Source organism: Oryzias latipes, chromosome 5 (assembly GCF_002234675.1).
Source record: "Oryzias latipes chromosome 5, ASM223467v1".
Taxonomy (NCBI): Eukaryota; Metazoa; Chordata; class Actinopteri; order Beloniformes; family Adrianichthyidae; genus Oryzias; species Oryzias latipes.
The window spans coordinates 18,859,789-18,881,692 of record NC_019863.2 but is presented as its reverse complement, the minus strand read 5'-3'; the positions used below and the strand labels follow the sequence as shown (position 1 = coordinate 18,881,692).

Below are 21,904 nucleotides of genomic sequence, written 5' to 3'. Positions count from 1 at the left end.
AGGACTTACTTGTAAATTAGGATGTTGCTGTAGCTTATGGTTGCTGATGTTTATACCAGCAAGGATCAATGGGATAAATCATTGCAAATATCCTTTTACTTGCTTTCTGGGTTTGATGAAATCAGACGCACACAGGCCATGTTATATCATGCATAAAAGTCTGAAGAAAATGCAGTGTCTGTACGAAGAAGGCTTGAAACTACACCTTTGCACAACCATGTACGTCTTCATTTTCCTCGTCTGAGTTAGCATCTGTCTCAGAACTGTACAGCTGGATAGCTCCAATATTGCTCGCCATTTTCGCTGCGCCAGTATTGTTAGGTTAGGGGTGTGAGGGGCTGTAAACAAAGAAAGTGTAAACAAAAGCATGTTGAGATGTGTGGACAGGCTTACACCCTGCTAACAACTCAGAGGTGAATTTCTAATCAACTACTGCCACTTTGCAGAAAGTATGTCCTAGACAATGAAACAATTTCTTTTGGCTAAAATTGACATAATTGTGTCTAAAAGACCTCTTGGAACGCTTTTAAAGTAGATTAAAAGATGACTGGATGGGACTTTTAAGAAAGTCTAGGTTTTCATATTTAGGTTTGCCATGAAACTTTTGTTAAGACAGTTTCACTGATGACCAAGAACCCCTTTTTTCTGGTGTTGCAGGAACAGTATGTGTTTGTTCATGACGCCATCCTGGAGGCGTGTCTGTGCGGGAACACCGCCATACCAGTGTGTGACTTCAGAGCGATTTACTACAACATCAGCAGAATAGACCCACAGACCAACTCCAGCCAGATCAAAGATGAGTTTCAGGTGAGCTGGGTTAGACTCCCACAATGACTAATGACTATTAAATGACTACTAATGACACAATGACTACTAAACCAAACACATACGTAAAAATCTTTATGGCTTGATTATTTTTTCTGGACTAGATATGTAAATATGCTTGTTTAAACAGTTTCTTTAAAAAAAAAATGTTTTTGCGTGCTAAAAAAAATACATATTTTGTATTATTTTTGCATTCATCAACCTTTTCAAGTGTTGACCAACAAGACTTGTCTTTTACAAAATATACAAGTGAAAGTGGCAACAATGAAATACCAAAAAAAAAAATTACATAAATGAAGACAGTTATTTGATCAAATGACTAACAGATAGGGAAATTATATTTTCACTCAATGGTGGACATCAAGTTGTGTAGTCATTTATCTGTGGGGTCCTGCAATAAGCAGTGCCATTTTACAGGCTAAAATGGAACACACAAAAAGATGCACAACTTTTGGTGAGGAAAAAAAAGTTCAAGTAGGTCCCTGGGGTTTTCAGCTCAGTAACTGGTCTTTTGTTCTGTTGGACTAATGACACTTTCGTCTCAACAGTTTCAACATCCGAGAAGATCCCTTTATCAGCACCGATACCCTCAGATCTACAAACACAATAATCAAGCAATCCACTAGCAAAAACAGTCACAATACCAATACCATAGCAATCACAATACTTTCAGCTAGTTACACAACCCATTATCATCATAAATGGTAAATACTAAAAAGAAAAAGAGAGAATCTTGACTAAGGTTTGGTAGACTATATTCTGAAGAGCTACAAGACAATTTACCAAGTCTTTAACTTAATCCAACTGACCAGGAGCTTTACCCACAAGCTGCATCTGTGCTGGACATCTCCCAATTCTAAAAATCAATCCCACACTCATGTTTCTTCTTTGCTGCATTTCTTTCTATGCACCTTTATTTATTAGCTGCTGCTAAGCATTTTAGGACTTTATTAGTCCTCCACGTAAATCTCCCCTGTGACAAGTTTACTTTACATCCTGACAAAATGTGCTTAAGTAAAGCTCCCCCTAAACACAATAAACATGATGGATCTTCACTTTCCTGTCTATTCAAAATAAGGGGAGATAAAAGAAAGTCATGCATGCATTGATCCCAACAAAACTTTTATTTCTTCCGTCTCCATCTCCTAGACGTCTTTCCAAGTTTCTTTCTTGCTTCACATTCAAATTTCATCCACTGACCTAGTGTCATATAAGAAACTAGTTTTTGCACATTTTGCAGCCTTTGTCTTGCTTTTTAATTTCGTCTACAACCAAACAAAACAGATCAAAGTGGGCCTATTCACTTTTTTTTGTTCATCAGACTCTTAACATAGTAACTCCAAGAGTCCGTCCAGAGGACTGCAGCGTGGGTTTGTTACCCAGGAACCACGATAAGAATCGCAGTATGGACGTTCTGCCTGCAGACCGATGCTTGCCTTTTCTCATATCTGTGGATGGAGAGAGCTCTAATTACATCAATGCTGCATTAATGGATGTAAGTTCATACATAGTTTTTGCTGTACTTGACCGATTTTTGTACACTGCTACATTTTAAAGTTATTTCCTAACTTTGGTTTCAGAGTCACAAACAGCCAGCAGCCTTCATTGTTACACAGCATCCTTTGCCAAACACCATAAGCGACTTCTGGAGGTTGGTGTTCGACTACAACTGCTCCTCCATTGTGATGCTCAATGAGATGGATGCAGCACAGGTAAAACCGTATGTCTGTCTCTACTCAGTATTTGTTGTTAGTATTTAAGAGAAAAAAAAACTGAAATCCACAAATTTTTTGAAAATGTGCATAAAACATGACTCAAACTTGTCATGTCTAGTTCTGCGTGCTTATAGAAGTTTGCATGCTTTTAGCAGAATCACGCAAAACCAAAACTCTTATAGTATTTGGAAACCCACTATGTAAAATTAAACAGGGTCAGACATTATGCTGCCAGATAAATGCTAGGACAATGCTCTTTTGTAACATATTTGCCAAAAATTTTTTTAAGACCGCTTAGGAACTGAGTTACTTTTTGTACAGTAAGTTTTTTTTAGATAAATGTGTTCAAAATTAGTCAAACAATTAGTCTTATTTGTGAAGCATTTTTTAAACAAAAGTAGTAGTAGTGTAAACTTCTTTCTGATCTGACAAAAAAAACTGTATTTTTAAAGAAAATAGCAGTTCACCTAGTTGTTTCAATAATAAGAAGAAAATAAATACAGCATGAGCTGGATCGAACAGGCTCCAGCCTCCATTACCTCAATTTTTAAGTAGGAAAATAAAACTACAGGCTCAATTATTGGACCATGCAGCCATTGCCAAGCCAGCCAGCCAGCCAACAACACAACCTGAAGTAAACAAAAAAAGACCAGTCACTCTGCCAAAAAAACACAAAACATCACTAAAGACAAAACAAGTCAATCTCACAGCTGCAGCCATAATAAAAAGCAATAAAGATCATTGACGTGTAAATTTCCATGACATTTTTTTTAGCCTAGGCTCTAGAACATTTTTTTTAGGATAGAAAATTGAGAATAGATTGCAAATATAAAGACATAAATATTAAACAAGATTGTTAGATTTCTAAGATCATGTCAATTAGGACACAAAATTTAAATTTAAATGATATTAGTGCTCTTACTCATTCCCATTTTTTTAATAAAAATAAATAAAAAGACCAATATTTAGACAGCGTGTGAAAATGAATCCTTCCGTTTTTACAGCAACCAAAGAAGAGCCTGGCGCTGTTGATCAAATGCTTTTATTATCAATTACTGCTCATTAGGGTTGAGTATCTCTTTAAAAAAGGTTGTTGCTTTATGACCAGGTGTGCATGAACATAATGCAAAAATTGCAACAGTCTGTAAAGAACTGCAACATCACTTTCGACTCCTCTGAAATCATTTTCTTTTATGGTAGTATTAAACAATCAAAGGTAAAAATAATTAAAGTAGTTTCAATTTTGTATTTTTATACCTTCTTAAATTATCTCTGTTATTTTACAGCTATGCATGCAGTACTGGCCAGAGAAAAACTCGTGCTGCTACGGCCCAATTCAAGTGGAGTTCATTTCAGCGGATATTGATGAGGACATCATCAACCGAATCTTCAGGATCTGCAACATGGCCAGGGTAATTATGGCTTTAATTACCTCTGCTGTGCCTCCTGTGAAGATGTAGCTCAGAGGGCTGGAGCGCATTAAAGGAGGCTCGTTGGTTCGGGTGTTGTCATGAAATTGGGATGTTCTGGGTCCTCTTGCAGTGTTGGACAAAGCAGTTGAGCTTGAGTTCAAATCCTCAAGTATTATGCCCTTAGGCAATATGCCTAACGCTATATAGCCCAAAGGAATCTGTGAGGTGCCTTTGTTAACCATGTCTGTTACATGCTAATGAAATGATTTTGGGTTAAAAGAAATGACAGATTACAACAAATGACAGAATACTAAGAACAAATAACTAAAGGAAAGTTGTTCTAGAAGGTTGTGCCACAAGATGATGTCATGTTAGTTACAACTGGGGTATTGTTCATTAAAAATTTCAAAACTCTTTTGCAAAATTTAGTCTCTATTATGAGGGGTTAGGTTCTAAAAATAACACACAACAGATAAAATCCAAAAAGTAGTCATTTTTTATTTTTTTAAATTATTATTGATGTTTTTTAAGGTTGGAAAACTCCACATTACACGGTTTTCTCTAGCATTGACATTTAAACATGTTTCTCTCCTATTTAAACTCTCAACCTTTTTTTTCTTCAAAAATAAGTCCAGTGTTATTGAATTAAAATAAAGATCTGCTTGCGATTGAAGATTTCTGTAGATTTGGGAAGCTGAAGGCATTCTGTACTGGAGGAGATTGGCAATGGTCTACAGCCAATCAGGAAACAGAAAACAATTTACTCAAAAAACAAGGTGCACTTGTAAAAATTTGAGAAACAGCGGGACCACGAACGATTAACCGCATTATAGCAAGGGATCACTGTACTGGCTTTTTAAGGCTCTGTTTTGGTTTTTCAATGGTTCAACTGAAGAATCTAATACTTTGAAATAATTGTTTTTTTGGGAAATTAACTCTAGTTGGTTTGACCTGTGATAAATCACGTTAAAATGTTCAGCAGAGATTTAAAACCATACCTATTGTAAGGTCATAAAGGTAAAATATTGTCATTTTGTCTTTGATCCAGGACATCAACACAAATGTTGTTTTGGTCTTTTTTGCCCCACAGGGGCATTTATACACCTGAAAATTGAATACTGCAAAAACCTGTAAAGGAAAAACCTGTGCGTTATTAACAAATCATTTTTGAACCACTCTTGTATTGTATGGCTTTTGTTTAACAGAGTATGATGAGTAGAAAGGCCTTTCTCCTATAGTTCTGCCCCTTCCCTTCTTATCTTCTACCATCCTCCTTGCTCATGTAACTCCTCATCTCATTTTCTCACCCATCCGTGTCAGAACGACTCTAGTGGTGCCCTATCGTCTGCAAGCTCCTACAAGGAGCAGTGAACTCTTCCCCACAACACAGCTCGATTTTCCCCCCCTCTCTCTTGCTCTCAAACACATCACCAGTGTAGTGTGAAATGGCTCATATCATTGCCATAACTGCACATCTCACTGTGAGAGCAGCTCTGAGATACCCCAGACTGTACTGCTACACACTAAGCCATCAAATGAGGAGGGAAATTGAGAAACAATGGAAAGAAGCAAAGGGTGAGACTATGCAAAATAAAAATGAGAATAAAAAAGAGTTATAGTGAAGGAAGGTAGAATGAGCGTGACAGTGATACAGTTGGGTAGTGCAACAATGTCTCATGTTAGTCATGTTACTCCTGTTTTGTTTTTTGTTTTTTTTCCAGTTTCTTAAGTGACTCGAATTATTATACATATGGGAATATATGAATGACTAGAAAGGCTGAAGTGGAAAACGAGAGGAGCAAAAACAGGGAGTATGAACTGACAATAGAGAGATAGGAATGGAAGGAAACATGGTAGTTCTGCATCTGTTTAGTTGTGTCTAAATGTCAATGTGCATATGCATGTACTCCTGCTATAGCAGTTAATCAGTTTGACAGTAATTGTAGGTTTTGGTATTTCTAGTGGTGGATGCCAACCGCCTAAGGCCAGACATTCCAAAACAGCTTATGTGTGGCATGAAATTGATTTAGCATCATGAGACATGAAATACATAAAGTTCTGTTTTTTTTTTACAACCATTCTTTTAAGAGCAAAAAATAATTGAAACACAAAGCCTGCTACATCTCAGAAACGATGTTTTTGTCAATCAAATGTGCTGTGGATGATGAGTACAATAGTCACATTTTCTTTTTGACTGTCCTGACTGACAGTAGGGGTGTGACGATAACCGCATGATGGATGCACATGCGGTGATGACTTATCACCGCACGTGTTTTCTTTCTTTCTTTCTTTCTTTTTTGAAGGTTACAGGACTTCATATGGTGTGTGATTTGAACTATAATAAACACATTCATCTTTGCTAATAATTTACTTTTTCCGCGAGTCCTATTTTCAAACTTCAAGGGCTTATAGGGGAAAAAGCCAGCATCCTCCAGTGCAAGGGAGGGAGATTCCATTATACATTATGGGGGATTTTTTTTGTGTGTGTCTAATTTTTAATTAACCGCTTGACATGTTTCAGTACTTGTAATGTTTACAGATAACTTTGGTTAGTAAGTTGTTGTTACTGTTATTTATTTGTTTGTTATTAAATGTACTGCGTTCTAATTATTAATTTCCATTCCATTGGAGGCTGGGTAGCTCGGTTGGTAAGGTGAGAGGCTACCATGCAGGAATCCAGGGTTCAATTCCTGGAGGGGAATGAGCAACACCACTCAGTAAGGGTCCTTAGGCAAGACACTTAACACTACTGCCTCCCGAGTGTGGTTTGGCTGCAGCTCACCGGTCCCCCAGGGGATAGGTCAAATGCGGAGAAGAATTTCCCCATTGTGGGATAAATAAAGTATCAATTATTATTATTAATTATTTCCATTACAAGCTGCGAGTGTTCTTGAGTGTGCAACGCGGGCAGGGAGGGGGGTGCGTGCGGCATGCATGTATGCGGTTGACCTTTTGCTGCTTCATCACCGCGGTGATCATAGCTCTAACTGACAATCAAGGATAAACGATAAATTGACAGTCAGGAATAGATGATAAATTGCAGAGGTAATACTTCATTTTTTTCTCTTTAGCCACAGGACGGTTATCGCCTGGTGCAGCACTTCCAGTTCATCGGTTGGCCAGCGTACAGGGACACGCCCCTTTCTAAGCGCTCCATTCTACAGCTGGTCAGAAGGTTGGCTAAGTGGCAGGAGCAGTACGATGGTGGCGATGGAAGAACTGTGGTACACTGCCTGTAAGTATAAATGGTAAATGGCATATACTTGTAAAGCGCTTTTCTACCTTCCTTGAAGGCCCAAAGCGCTTTACAGTTGCAGTCTGTTCCATTAACATTTGATATTCTTCTTACGCCTGAAATAAAAAGTCCCATAAACAAACAGATGCGTCAGTCCACAAGACACAGGGTTGGTCAATTTTGAACGGTGTTTCTTTGACTATAAGAGTTTTCATGTGGACAAAAACAATCTTTTTTTCTCAATACTTTGAATTTTTTCTGTTTTGCTTCTCTTAAATACACTTGATCCAGATCATTGGTGCTGTTAAACAGCTGCAGCAACACCGCTCAGCGTCATTTAGCCTCCCCTCAGCAGAACAAATGAGGCTGATAATAAGAGAAGAAAACAAGCTACAAAATCTATAGAAAACAGATTACATGGAAGTTCTCAAGAATAGCACAATAATATAGGCACTCATTCTTCAAACTTTGCCTGCAGGATATCACTGATGCTCATCCAATCAGGTTCCTCCGTCAGAGTTCAGCAGACCAGCCAGACTCCTCTGATTAGTTTTTTTTTTTTTTTCACTTTTTTCTACTGTAAAGTTTCTTTGTTTTCTGCTTTGTGTTAAATGATACATTTGAGGAAAAAAAGTCAACAACCAAATCTTGAATTCAATATTTTAAAAAGTGATCAAACATAGTGATTCTAGATTGACAAGAACCAGCTCATGGTTCCTTAATATTTAGATCAGAGCAACCGCTAAAACTGCACCACTTCTTAATCTGTGTGGTCTAATACAACAGCTACTGATTTAAATAATTAAAAAAGGTTAAAAATAGTACATTTAATAGAAAATTGTAAGAATACACAAGCATTTTTCCAAATCACAAAATTGGGTAAGTAGTAGTTCTAATGATATATTTGTTTTGTGTACATTTAAAAAACATCCAAAAGCTCAAAAAGCTTTTGCACTAATTGGCTATGCCTCTGCACTGCCTATGTTAGCTCCAAAAATATATATATATAAAAAAAAAAAACATTAGTTTCTATTTTACAACACTGAAAGGAGCTTGTTTTGGTAGATTAAGCATAATAAAGCATTGAAAATCAATGGTTAAAGTGATTGGTTTATCAATGTTTTCATATCCGTAAAGACTTTTGCACACAAGTTTGGATAGAGCTTCTACACAGCTGTCTGAATTGAGGAAACGGAAGGTTCTAATAAATGGTCTATAGCTGCATTTTCCATCTTCATTAAGGTGCTTTACAGTCACAGTCCCATTCACCCATGTGCACACACACATTCACATATTAATGGTGGCAGAGTACCAATGCAAAAAGCACCCAAAGAGCAATTGAGGGATTCATGTGTATTGCCCAAGGAAACTTTGACACATGGCTCGAAAGGTGGGAACTGAACCTGCAGCCTTCCAATTAGAGGTGGACCACTTAACCTTAACTATAGCTGCAAGATGTTTTTTTAGTTTTTCAATAAATATTTTGGCTAACATTCCATAAAATTAATGAGCGTTCACCTAATCGAGGGTATGCTAATAGATGAAGCAAAAGTAAGTAAAAACACTGAAACAAATAGAGGACAGTGTCAGTGTTTTTCATATTTTGTAGACATACAAGTTCCAACATTAGGAAAGGTAATGCTATCACTATGTTACTACAAGGACACCCACAGAAGTAACAGGAGGTTTGAAAGAGGCACATTTACGTATGTTCTTTGAAACAAATCAGATCATCTGTCGACTGGGATTTTCCAATGATTTCATCTCCAAAATCGATTTCAACACATTCAGTTCCTCCCACGTTTTTGTTGGCATGGTGACAGCTCATTTCTGCTAAAAAGGCTTTCACAAGTGATGTGGTGGTGTTCATCTAATCTTAAATTCGTCAATTTAAGAATTTCTGACAATCCTGATGAGAACTTCAGAACTAAAAGCTGGACTTGTGTTTTCATGTGACTATTGTGATTTTTGGCCTTTTATTGGTGTGAGAGACAGTCAAAAAAGCTAAGAAAACTTAAACCCATAAGAACAGCTATGGTGGCTAATCTACCCCCTGTATTGATTTCAGAGACTTGGTAAAAGCAGTGACAAGGAGAAACATGATGTTTCAATCAACAGTGTGAGAAGATTGATTATTTTTCCTGCTCTTTACACGTCCTAGAGCTTGTTGCTTGATAGGTCTTTAAATGCTGAGCACATGTCTCAATTTCAGCAAATACAGCCGCAAAACCTTTTAGAGCTTTGCAGGGAGCAGCACACTTAATGCAGCAATCTGTTAGTGTTTTTCATAACGCTCTGTAGATGGACATTTTAGATGGTATGCAACAAAAAAGACAGAAGCATTCACAGCACGCCTCAGCTCTTATCTGCAATAATACTCCTCTAAGTTTTTTTTTAAGCGCACTTAAGACTTTATATGAAATTTCCACAGCTTCTCGCATCCATTGAAAGTTGCTGTAACCATTGAGCTTCTCTAAAACATCAACAGATGATGAAGCTCTTGCTCTCACCCAACTAAAACTGAGCTACTTCTATAAGTTTTGGTTGGTAAAAATGAGTCCAAACTTGATTGCTTGTGCCAAAAATATTACACATGATTGAAACATGTTGATTCACTAACTTGATTGCCTATTAAATGAAAACTAGTACACTCCAATTTATTTCACCCTTTTACATTTCTGCCAAAAACATACAAAAAAAGCAGGAGAAAATTCAAATAGATGATATGCAGTGGGAATTTTTGAACATGAACAGACATGCTGCTGCTTTTTTGTGTCTTTGTTTGTTTAAATAGCAGGTGGAAAACGGCCCAATTTTTGACAGAAATGATTCCAGTCTTTGTCACAAAGAGAAGTCTCACCTATCTACAGATGCATCAAATAGAGTGCATCTATAGTGCTTTTTCCCAGTGTTGTGTTACAGACTTATTCATTTTGTTATAGTAGTCAACAACTTTTCACAACCCCGTATTGTTAAAGTGGCTTATTATCAACTCTTTCTGATGTAAATATGGACTTTTGGTAAGTTTGGCGACCAATCCAAGGATGCGATATATCCGTTGCTACCAAACTGTCCAAAGTCTTGCAGTCAAGCCAGAAGACGGTTATCCCCTGACTCCAATTCAAATGTTATTTGTCGCATACATAGACAAACACAATATGATGTATAGTGAAATGTAATGTAGGCCTGTGGGAAAAGTCGTGACGACAGCTGACCCCCCCCACCACCACCAGTACAGAAAAAGCACTATAGAACTATAGTGCCTTATCGGCAGCACTGCACCAGAGATGCAAAAATAACATATGCTGTTTAACATACTGTAACTCTTTGACTATTTACGTGATCAATGTAAATCAGCTGATTGAAAATCAACTGATGAAAAGGTGGCTTTTCATATAAGCTTTGCAACGATACACAACACATTACTAACCTAAAGTGTTGCATAACAGTGCAATTACCTCGAAGACAAAAAAAATACATAGTTAAAATAGCACATAAAAATACTTTTCTTAAAATAAATTTGCTTGTCTCTAAATGACATGCTCTCTTTACTTTTTTGACAGCTTTCTATATTTGCATCTTCCTAGTTAGCACCTTTACAATGTAAGTTATAGCTATAATTTTTCTGTTGCCTTGAAAATTTCACTAGAACCTCGACCTTTGTTTGTTTTCTTGAACTATTTTTTACTTAATTGTCAGTTATCGGTTAAAATATATTTTAGCCTCAAGACGTGTTTGACAGCTCTTATCAAAACTGCATTTCCTCAAATATTTGTCTTTCTGCAAGTTACGTTGTAAAGCCAAAAAAGGCCTCTAAAAAGTTCTCACAAGCCAACAGAAATGTGTGATATACATGTTTTAGGATCTATATTTTAGCCTCAAGTGTTGATATTTGGTGATGAGAAACTGAGATATGCATAAAAGTACCACACTGATAAGAGCATTCAAATGTAAACCCTCATATTCAATTACTGTGACTCCTTCCCAGCTGAGTGGACAGTGAATGCATCAGTGGTGGACAGATAATGCATACTTTCAGACTTTGGTGGCAGCTGTCTCTCCACCTCTCAGAATCAGAATGTTTTATTCAGTATGAATGCTGAAAGAATTCATTCAGAACCAAGTGAGATGAAAGTCAGAAGCTGTTTTTCATGGCTGGTGGTCTGAATGCTGACTAAACTAAATGCACAGCATACCTGAATGCATGAAACGTTCTCTATTTGCTGTTTAGAAGGGCCAAATAGAACGGATCAAATGCATATAATCCATCAGTACAGTCGAAAACATTTGATCCTATCAGAGGAACGTAGAAATCTCACTTTAACCCTGTATGACCCTAACACAATATGGTTTATGATGGAAATGTATGTCACGTGTTTCAAGTTATTAAGTGACATAAGATAGTATTTGTTATGTTCACCAAAATAGATGCTTTTTAACAATTGTTTTCACTTCTCGCTGCTCTTGCTCTGCAGTACTGGAGGAGGGCGTTCCGGAACGTTCTGTGCCATCTGCAGCATCAATGAGATGATCCAGCAGCAGAATATTGTGGATGTTTTCCACACTGTGAAAACACTGAGGAACAACAAGACGAATATGGTGGAGACTATGGTGAGAACTAGACATTTTTGAAACACTATAACTGGTAGAGCCAGTAGTTCTTAAGACTATCAAATCTTCTTAAATCTTTTAACACAACATGTGTGGTCGGCGAGGTCTAGCTCTATGTCCAAATTTACTTGTTGTGGTTAATGTCAAAGAGCCAAATTTGTGCATTTTTACTTGTATTCAAGTTGATTGTAGAACTTATTGGTAATACATGTTTGAAATGCAAAACTTGAAAATTGCTGACTGTATTTATTTTCCTATCTCTGTGGGTTAACTGCGGACCAAAACTAAAATGTCCTCAATGATTCATCTCATAAAGATATGAGCTGTTTTCTAATTGTTTTTACTCATGTATAAAGTAACACATTTTGGTTTAATATAGTCAGAAACATTTGCAGCACTAGAACATTGTACATGAGGTGGGAGGGGGCTGAACACTTTAGAAGGGTGGCAAATAAGAACAGCAGAGGGGAAGGCCATTTTTCTTCAATGATTTGTGAACCTCACTGGTGTCCATGGATTACATTAAATCTTTCCACCTTTCTCCACCTTTGTCATGGTAGGGAGAACACGTCAATGTAAGGGTGGGTTCATCTAAGATAGCACAAGGGTTAAACTGTTTTATCATTCGTCATTCAGCATTTTTTCTTCTTTCAGCTTTGCAAATGCTGAAATGTGGTATTGATGATTTCTTAATCATTTCTTATTAATATAAAATTGAGTTAAAAATTGGGGGCAAAAGGTTTTTTCTAGAGCTAGCTGCCCCCCCTGTAGAAAGTGACTGAAACTGACACTGTTATGTTGGCTTTGTTGTGCCCCTTCACAGGAACAGTACAAGTTCTGCTATGAGGTGGCTCTGGAGGCGCTCAACTCCTTCTGATTGGAGTCTGCAATTTTCCACTGACGCTGCCTGTCATGCCGTTGCAACACTGGGACACACAAAGTGCAAAACTGCTTCTTTTTGACCTGAATCCTTCTTGAGTGCATGTGTGCCTGTGTGTGTGTGTGTGTGTTTTTTGAAAGTGTGTGCATGTGTCTAAGGAAGGGAAGGCATGTTCGCATTTGTGAGCGTGTGTATATCTATATGTGTGCCTGTGACAACACATACTCGCCACTTGTACATAAAAATAGGGGGGGGGGGGGTGACAAACAGACACACACGTTATTTTAAACTGTGTGTTCACTGTTGCCACACGCTGGACTCTACATGCTTGTAAAAAGAAGACAACAAAAATATGTCAAAAAAGTAAATCAGATGTTTAAAAGAAGCATCACTTTTTCCTTCATTCTTACTTTTGTCCTCTCTACCAGACCGTGATGTGACTACTGTACAGTATCTTCTTTTTAGATATATTCTCCACCTTGAATGTTGTCTCCCTCAGAAGGCTGGAAGCACACTGAAAGACTAAATCCATTTAAAATCAATGAACAGCTGTTAGAGATGAACAGTTTTGCAGACAGTGCCTCTTGTCCAGGTAAATGTTGAACCTTTGTACTTGTGTTACAATCGCCTCAAAGAAAAAGCCATTTTTTTCTTCCGTTTTTCTTTTAACTGCATTAAGTCAGAATCAATACCGCCTGTTTTTCAAATAAATAGCACCACTTTGTCCATTACAAAACAAAATTAAGGAAGTTGTTAGATAGAATAGGTGTCAATAGAACACAAACAACATTCCAACAACCAGAGAGGAAGTAAAGCCTACATTTCCTGTAGTACTTTGTTTTTTTAACAAAATATTGCTAAGCATGTTTGGGTGATTATTGTGTTACTTGTAGGACACAACTATGAGAGTGCCTCATTTTTATATTCAAAGAAAGTAATTTTGATGCTTCTTGGAGTAATTAACACATGTGTATTAATACATTAATACACAGGTAGAGTCACATGTCCTTACAGACTGTCAGTAGCATAAACAACATTATTGGTTTAACGACATACAAAGCCTGAATACTCCAACCTGTCAGTCTTGATTGATGATCCCATCAGCTTTAGCACCAATCCACTCTATTAAGAGATGGAGAACAAGGCCTGTAAAAGCAAAAAAGAACCACATTATCTGCTGTTAGTTCGGACTTTTGTTGTAAAAATAATTTTGCGATTTGATTGACATGAGAAGCTCTGTCAAGAATCATTGACAAAGAGCATCCAGAGTAGAGTTCAGCTTTCACTAGAAACAAGTCTCTTTTGTGAACTAAGCTCTGGCTCTGCTTGCATATAAATGGGCGGGCAACCAATAGAAGACCATGTTGTTGTTGTTCACCTTTCAGCATATCCCTTCAGGGGTTCCCCACAGCAAATCAGCTTTCATTGATTTGCACAGGTGGATTGGCAGAGATTTTGACAACGGATGCCCTTATCCGGGCTTGGGACAGGCACAAGGGGACCCAGCCTCCTCATGGCTACATAGTCAGGCAGTAGTGTGAAGAGCCACACTGGATGAAGCTCATCACGCCCCATGGGAAATGAACCCTGGTTTCCCATGAGTCCTACATGCAGGCCACTGAGCAATCCAGCCGCTCAACCAAAAACAGTCTATATTTCCGTAAATTCCATGTCAGATATTTTTGTAAAACTCAATGGAATGCCTTTTCAAAGTCCATAAAACACTTGTGGACAGTATGTGGAAACTCCCAACATGCCCCAGAGGATCCTGGCTGGTGTAAGAAGCCAGTGTGGCACATTCAGGGCTGTAATCTGGGAGAGCCAGTCAAACCTAAGGGTGTCAGGTAGGGAAGCCTTAGCCCCAGGTTTTAGAGTCTTTAGTTGTGAGCCAGGTGTGGAATTAAACCCACAGACACAACAATGATCCCTGACATTGACTTTTAAACAAAAAAGTCACGATCATTGTGCATCCCTGTTTGGATCAGGATAGCAGACTTTAAAAGAGTTACTAACAACTTTACTCATGTCTACTGCAAAATGTGTTTAAAGTTGCTGCATCACTTTTAATGACATGGCATATTTAAATGTAAAATATCTTCTATTTTACCACCCATTCCAAAAGATTGCAGTTCCTTCTTAACTGCACCAAATTATTAATATTTACATTCTACCAGATTAAAAATAAGAAAGGAATTTATTTTCTTTCAAAAGAAAAAATAATAAAGACTGTACCAAAGTAAATTAAACTGCACCCTTCAACATCTTCTATCTTACAGTGTGCCTCCACCCTTTCTGTAAATAATAAGACAACCACAGTCAAACAATCAAACGCCAGAAGCAACCCAAGTGAAAATTATTTTGAATAGCATTTAATTGTTTGTTCTTTTTAGTAACTATAGTTTTGAAGTTTCTCCAAACTGTCCACTTTGATGTCTTATCTGAAAGATAAAAGGAACTCTTGTGTGAAATTCACTTGTGCCCATTTCAGGTGTCAACAATCAAATCTCCCGTTATGACTGAAGTGATGCCTCTTACTACAGAAATGATCTCTGCACCCACTACTTTGCTCTGTGAGAATTCAATTCAATTCAATTTTATTTGTATAGCCCAAAATCACAACAACAGTCGTCTCGATGGGCTTCGAAGTAAAACATGAAATCAAAAGGATCACGAATACAAAGAGTTCAATAGAAAAATACTAAAATGAACTAACAAACTGACTAAGCTATACTGGCATCCCTGCCCTTAGACCCCCCTTCGCGGTAAGGAAAAACTCCCAAAAAGAATGGCCTGTGGAAAGCAGACGTATTGGTCCAGATTTTATAATGGACATCTGCTTAACTGCAGCACCTTACTTTTTTTTTTATCAGTTTGGCAAAAATAACATGCGGTACTTGAATGAATATTTCTAATTTGGAACAGGCAGGAATAAAACAACCCAGAACAATTACATAACAAATATCGGGGGCTATGATGTCCCCATCATTTCTGAAATTAAGCCTGAATGAAATGAAGACATCCAAATATCCGGTTTTCCTGTTTCTTCTCGTGCAAAGCAGAAAAAATGAAAAACTCAAGGTTGATGTTGATCTTTTCTCGTAAATCATTTGATGAAGTTACGTGTATGAAGCCATACAAACTGAGCATCCCTTTATATTATTTTATTTCCTTTTTTACTATTATTGCTATCACATTCGTATCTCCTGCAGTAATTTTTTGCCAAATAATCCCAACATTATTCAGACCCATTGTGATTAGACTGAAATGCCCGGTCAAGTGTCCTTGATTTTCATTTAATTCATAAGCCAGGGAAAGTCAGGGTGATGCACTCTGAGTAAATGTAGAGCCAAAATTAATGTTGGAATGAGAAAAGTCTCTTAAGTGTGCTATCCATTTTAAACATTACAACACAAAGAAGGGTCATTTATTTCTGTTCCTTTTACAAACAAAGCATCCGATTTGCTTCCCCTGAGGGCCGCACATTTAAAAAGGCATTTTAGAAAGTCATCTCCTTGTTTGATGGGAAATGATTTGACTCGGGGTGAAGGACAGTCAACACAGCAGACGGGGAAAATGCTGTGGAGGAAGGTGAGGTCACTTTAAAACACAATTTCTTAGTCTTCTAATCAAGGCCCAGTTTGCTCTTGTCTAAAATAAGCTGCAATGAAGATTAAACCACCACATGCCAATTTCTTTCATGACTAAGGATGCAAATCCTTATCTGCAAATCTGCTACTAATGAATTACAATTACTATAGCATGAAGATCAGCTTCTGGTGGACATCAGAAAGTTTTCAAAAAAGATTTTCTTAGCGAACAACGCGTGTAAAAAATGTTGTGGCAAACTGTTTGTGTTCCTTGAGTCCAGTCAGGCTTGTTATGGACCTACTGAAAATAGAGTAACATCACTTTGTTGAAGACGAAATGAATGCCAGAGATCTTTATCACCCTGTTTCTTTGCGTCATAGAAATATTTGTTTGGTTTCCTCACCTGTATATTTTTATTCTATTGCTTTTTACATCTTTTTTCTGGATTTGTACATTTCTTTTATATAATTATAATTCTGATGATTATTTGTCAAGCAAAGTGCTGTTTAGATCTTGTGATGCCATTATCATTGGTTGTTTAGTTGTTTGCAATGTGGTTAACTTGAAATAAAGGGACCAAAATGTTGAATGGGATTCCAATGTGTCTCTTTTCACAGCCTGGACGTTTGAATGGATATGTCTAAGGAAGGACTTTTATCTTGTTGACTTCATGCAAATACTACGCAACCTTAAACATGAAATTGACAAAAAAAATTGTATCGTTTCCTCAATTTCGCATTTTGGGCGCACACATTGTGCCACAAGTTAGGATTTTATTAGCATATTGGATGCACAAGTTAGTGATTTTAGTGAGCAAGTTAGTATTTTGTGCGCCCTAATTAGCATTTTGCGCACACAAGTTAGCATTGCCCTGGACATGACATTAAACAAAATAATAAATTGTTCCCCCAAATTAGATTTTTGTGCACACAAATTGCTATTTTTTGCTGACAATTAGCATTTTATTAACATTTTGTGTGCACAAGTTAATATGTTGTGAACATTTTTATTTACGTTAAAATGAAACATAGTGATCAAAACACCAAAGGTTGAGTGCTCGGGTCTCCTGCTTTGGAGTTATTGGATCAGACCATTTTTTTGATTTCCTTTTTCCTTTTTTGTCGGTCCTATGTTTGCCGTTGTAACATTTGTGGGAAAAATTTTCTTTCTGGAGATGTTGGGGAACCTTACTTGCTTACCCCTGTAGGAATGTTACTTTGTAAGAGCTAGCTTAGATGTTTATGAAGATTCTCAGTTATTCAGTTCATGTTATCACAGCATTCTGTTGCTTAGGTCATTTCGACCCTTGTGCTGTCCTAGGCACTTTAACATTTGGAGTTGGGTCATCTAGACCCACTAGACAGTGCGCTGAACCTTTTTTCTTCAATGATTTGTGAACCTCACTGGTGTCCATGGATTACATGAAATCTTTCCACCTTTATCCACCTTTATCATGGTAGGGAGAACACGTCAAAGTAAGGGTGGGGTCATCTAAGATAGCACAAGGGTTAAAATTGATTTAAAAGATGTTTTGTAGCCTCTTTGAACTGCTGCTGGAGAATTCAGGGCATGTATACTGTATGTGCTAACTTCTTCAGAAATCAAGGATGCCAGTAGTTGTTTATCTGGGACTGCTCCAGACATATCAAGGAAGGCAGGAATTCAAACATTAAAGTGAACAGGAAATCCACTTATTCTGATCGGTATCTATGGTTTGACTCCCACCACCCACTAGCTTATGTTCTAATAAGCTGGAATATTACAGCTCAATGCAGAAACCATAAAAACTATCAACAAAGAAAAGAGCCCTGTGCACACACTGGACTGAAGATGCCCAGTACTAGCACATGTACCTACATTTCTCCTCCAAAATCAATTTTCAAATGGTTGACATTTTGGTAAAAAAAAAATCACTACCAAACCTGAGTCCCTGATTTGTCAAAGTTTGATCTAGTTAAACTTTCAAGATGTGTTCAATGGTCACACATTTTGTTTATAAAGCCTGAGAACGGTCATAAGAACTTGCGTAGCTAGGTATGAACTTCAGTGTTTTAAACGCGGAAGGCCAAAATGCGCATTCGCTCACATTTAAAAAGACTTTTCGTGGAAAGTGGTTGCTTGAATGTACGTCGCCAAGGCCAGTATGAATCTATCATTACATGTAAATAGACATAACATCAAATGCCAAACCACACTGAGCTCATCTTTAAAATATGAGTAATTTATTTTTAATAGTAATGTGCAGAAGATTGCAGCATGTTAAGATCAACATCAATGCCAATGTTTTTGCAAGGAAGACTATTTCTACTGAAAGCAAAATAGAAGTGAGTATAGCCCCATGTGATATATCTGGTCTTTTCTTTTAACCCTTGTGCTATCCTAACATTGGTAGTGGGGTCATCTGGACCCCACAAGACAGTGCGCTAAACCTTTTTTCTTCAGTGATTTGTGATCTTCACTGGTGTCCATGGATTACATGAAATCCTCTTCACCTTTATCAACCTGTGTCATGGTAAGGATAACACGTCAATGTAATCTGGACCCCATAGGATAGCACAAGGGTTAAAAATAAAATATTTTTATTTTATGGCCAAATGAGTCTACATAAACAGTCTAGGCATTTTCATGGACCAGTACATTAGAAAGTTGAGGGAAAAGGGATACAAAACAGTCTTTTACTGCAATTTTTCAATATTTTTTCTTTTTAGGGCACTAATGGCTATACATATATGCATACATAGGCAGTAAAAAGCAAACAAAAGAACATAAGGGAATCATCTTGGTTAAAGAAAAACAAAAATCCAGAGGACTGAGCATTAGATTGGCTCTTGCGCCTCATCCATTTGAAGACCATTCGAACGTTGAAATGTTCTACACCTTAGCCAGGTGGGCAAAGCAAGCTCAGCAAAAAAAGAAGAGGGGAAAGTCGTTTAGATGACACCCATGACATCATCTCATTAATTAATGCCATCTTTTAAGGGGCCCGAAGGGGTCCAGTGACCAAACCTCAGAAACGCGTTAAACCCTTGACTGAATAACACAATTCATTGGTGGTTAAAAATAGGAATGACTCCTTTTGTTCCTGAAGGGGGTTTAGTCCGCACAGTGGTACATGAGGTGAATAATTCTGACCAAATAAATATGCAGACTCTTCCTTTTCTGCAGTTTCCACATCAAGGAAAACTGTTTGAGATCTCTCTTTTCACCCTTTTTTGCATTGTCTGAACAGTTTAATACATATTAACTCAAGAAAACACAAAAACTGAAGGAAGAAAAAAACTAAAAGAAAGACCTGTGGTTGATATAGGTTGTTCTTAACCTCTTTCTAATCAATCAATCAGTGATGAGCGCAGCTCCAAGCCAACGATCTCATCCTTTATTTAGCTGGTTGAATCCCAAGGAGCTCATAAATATGCATGAGAAGGAGATTAGCATAGGCACCAAGGACAGGGCCTGTACCTTGGCATTATGACGATCAATCAGAGGCACTAAGGGGCTCCACAGAGGGAAGCTGTCTGTCAGCTTGGCTTTGGGATGAGCTGATGCATGCACACACATCAAAAAAAGGTATGCTCAAAGCATACCTAACACACACATTATTCTGTGAAAAGAGAACACACACACTCAGACAGAAATCTTAGAGCTTTTGCTTGTACACTCCAGGAGCTAAAGACAAATTCTCAGATCCAAGAGAAAAAAAGGGATGCAGAGATAACTTTATCGTTGATTATTTGTCTCATAGCATTTACTCTCACTTTCTGCTTCCTCTTTCTTTTCTTCCCTTCTCAGGGCCGACTTTATAATGAGTTTGAAATTTGGCCAATTTCATTTGCTCTCAGTGAAATGTCATTATCTGGGGGGAGAGGGGGGTCCATGCTGGCACAGTAATATATTTGTTCCTCTCCAACAGCGTTATTAATACATATATTTTTGTAAATGACTTGTAACAAGGTTATTCTGAGTCTACGGCATATCCCGTGCATCTCAGCCAGTAGCATTTAAACTTGCTCAGAATATCTGATTCTATCTTTAGGCAGCCATTATTTCCTCTCAACATCCTACTGACTGCAGTGAAGTTGTGTCTTTTGTTAGACAGTTTAAACAAAAACGTTATGGTCTGCTAAACTGTTGGGTTTGGTCAGGCTTCTTTGAGTAAAAGCAAACAGTTATTTAAAGTAAATGAAGTTTAGAAATAAAGGCAATTTTTTTTTCATCAAGACTGGACCCTTCCATTTTCAACAATAAATGGATCTGTCCATTTTTGCATTTTTAAATGTTTCCCCAGCCTGATGAAACCGCGGTTCTCGTCTGAGGGTTCATCAGGCTGGAGAAACATTCAAACCTTTGTTATGCCGCCTAGACTTCTGTTCACGTCCCATTTCTTTGTTCAGAACAATTCATTGCTGTTTTAGTCCCATTAATCTCCTAACTAAATGTAAAGAGGTTTAGATCCAATATTAGCCTGAACCCTAATAAGTTAAGGGTCACAATGTTGCTTGTACCAATCCCAGCCACTGTTGGGTGAAGTCTGGGTATGCCCTGGACAGGTCACCTGTGTCCAAAAGGTTTGTAAAGATATACATAAAAGATAATATTTAGAAATTAATATGACCTATTTCAGACCAACTACAAGCATAATTGCTAAGTGATGTCTAATATAAAGAACTACCAAAACAGTCAATTTGAAATGCTTGTGTTTGAGATTATGGCAATGTTGGAATTTAACTTCAGGTAAATATGATGGTTCAAATGTTGTAAAATGAAGGTAACAGCAATAAACCCTCATCCAGCTGAAGGTTTGGGAACATGTACCATCTATTTGAATAGACGTCACGTGCATATTTATAAAAAAGTGTTATAGAAATGTATTTAAGTTTATTTTGAATAGTAATATGAATTACGTTACCCACACAGCACAGCTATCACTGTCAAAAGATGTATTGGATTCAGTGAAAATAAGCATATTCACTCATCCCATTTCTGGTTTAAGTGATTGTTTGTGTTTTGTTTGTTTCAACTAGACTCTGTATAGACCACCATCTGCTTTGACTGACTGAGGTCAGAAATGACAAGAAGAAGACAAACAAACAAACACATACACTGTTGTAGTGAATGCTACTTATTCTCTGTTTAACTCCAAGACAGTAAAAAAAAAATCCCAAACGTTAAAGAAGACAGTTCTACAAAATATATTTAAGTGCAAAGGAACAATGAATGAGGCTGTCCACCAGTATATCTAGTGTAAAAACGTCTAGCATCCAGGATTTTAGTGACACTGTTTATAGATGGGTATCCCAGCATGACACTGGTTCCAAACTCACAGCCAAGGCAACATAAGAGGGGTCCATGAAGCAGTCATATTTAAACCGAAGTGGTTTAGCCAGTTGTCAGACCCAAATCCCATAGAAAATCTGTGGAGGGAGCTTAAACGACGAGCTGCCAAACAAGAACTGAACAAAGCTGGACGCCAACTACAAGAAACATCTGACCTCTTTGATTGCCAACAGGCTTTACTCACCAAATCCTTATTTATGTTGAGTGAGAGAATCAAAATTTATTTCACTGATACAAATGCAAATCAACTTTTAAAACATTCTAAAATGGTCTACAATTTATTTTTGCATTGTCCGTTTTTTTT

The 21,904-nt window shown here is 37.4% G+C and overlaps 1 protein-coding gene across 8 annotated transcripts in view; it reads left to right on the top strand.

Annotated features, from left to right (window-relative positions):
• Positions 1 to 16,855, top strand: part of LOC101158188 (receptor-type tyrosine-protein phosphatase T) — a 313,387-nt gene extending 296,532 nt beyond the window's left edge. For all 8 annotated transcript variants that reach the window (XM_020703319.2, XM_020703318.2, XM_020703317.2 and 5 more), the window contains 7 exons: positions 658 to 807; positions 2,147 to 2,320; positions 2,406 to 2,537; positions 3,827 to 3,952; positions 7,024 to 7,187; positions 11,663 to 11,798; positions 12,622 to 16,855. In XM_020703319.2, coding sequence (XP_020558978.1) covers positions 658 to 807; positions 2,147 to 2,320; positions 2,406 to 2,537; positions 3,827 to 3,952; positions 7,024 to 7,187; positions 11,663 to 11,798; positions 12,622 to 12,675 — 936 coding nt within the window. In that variant the 3' untranslated portion in view covers positions 12,676 to 16,855. The remainder of the gene's footprint in view (positions 1 to 657; positions 808 to 2,146; positions 2,321 to 2,405; positions 2,538 to 3,826; positions 3,953 to 7,023; positions 7,188 to 11,662; positions 11,799 to 12,621) is intronic.
• Positions 16,856 to 21,904: the final 5,049 nt, after the last annotated feature.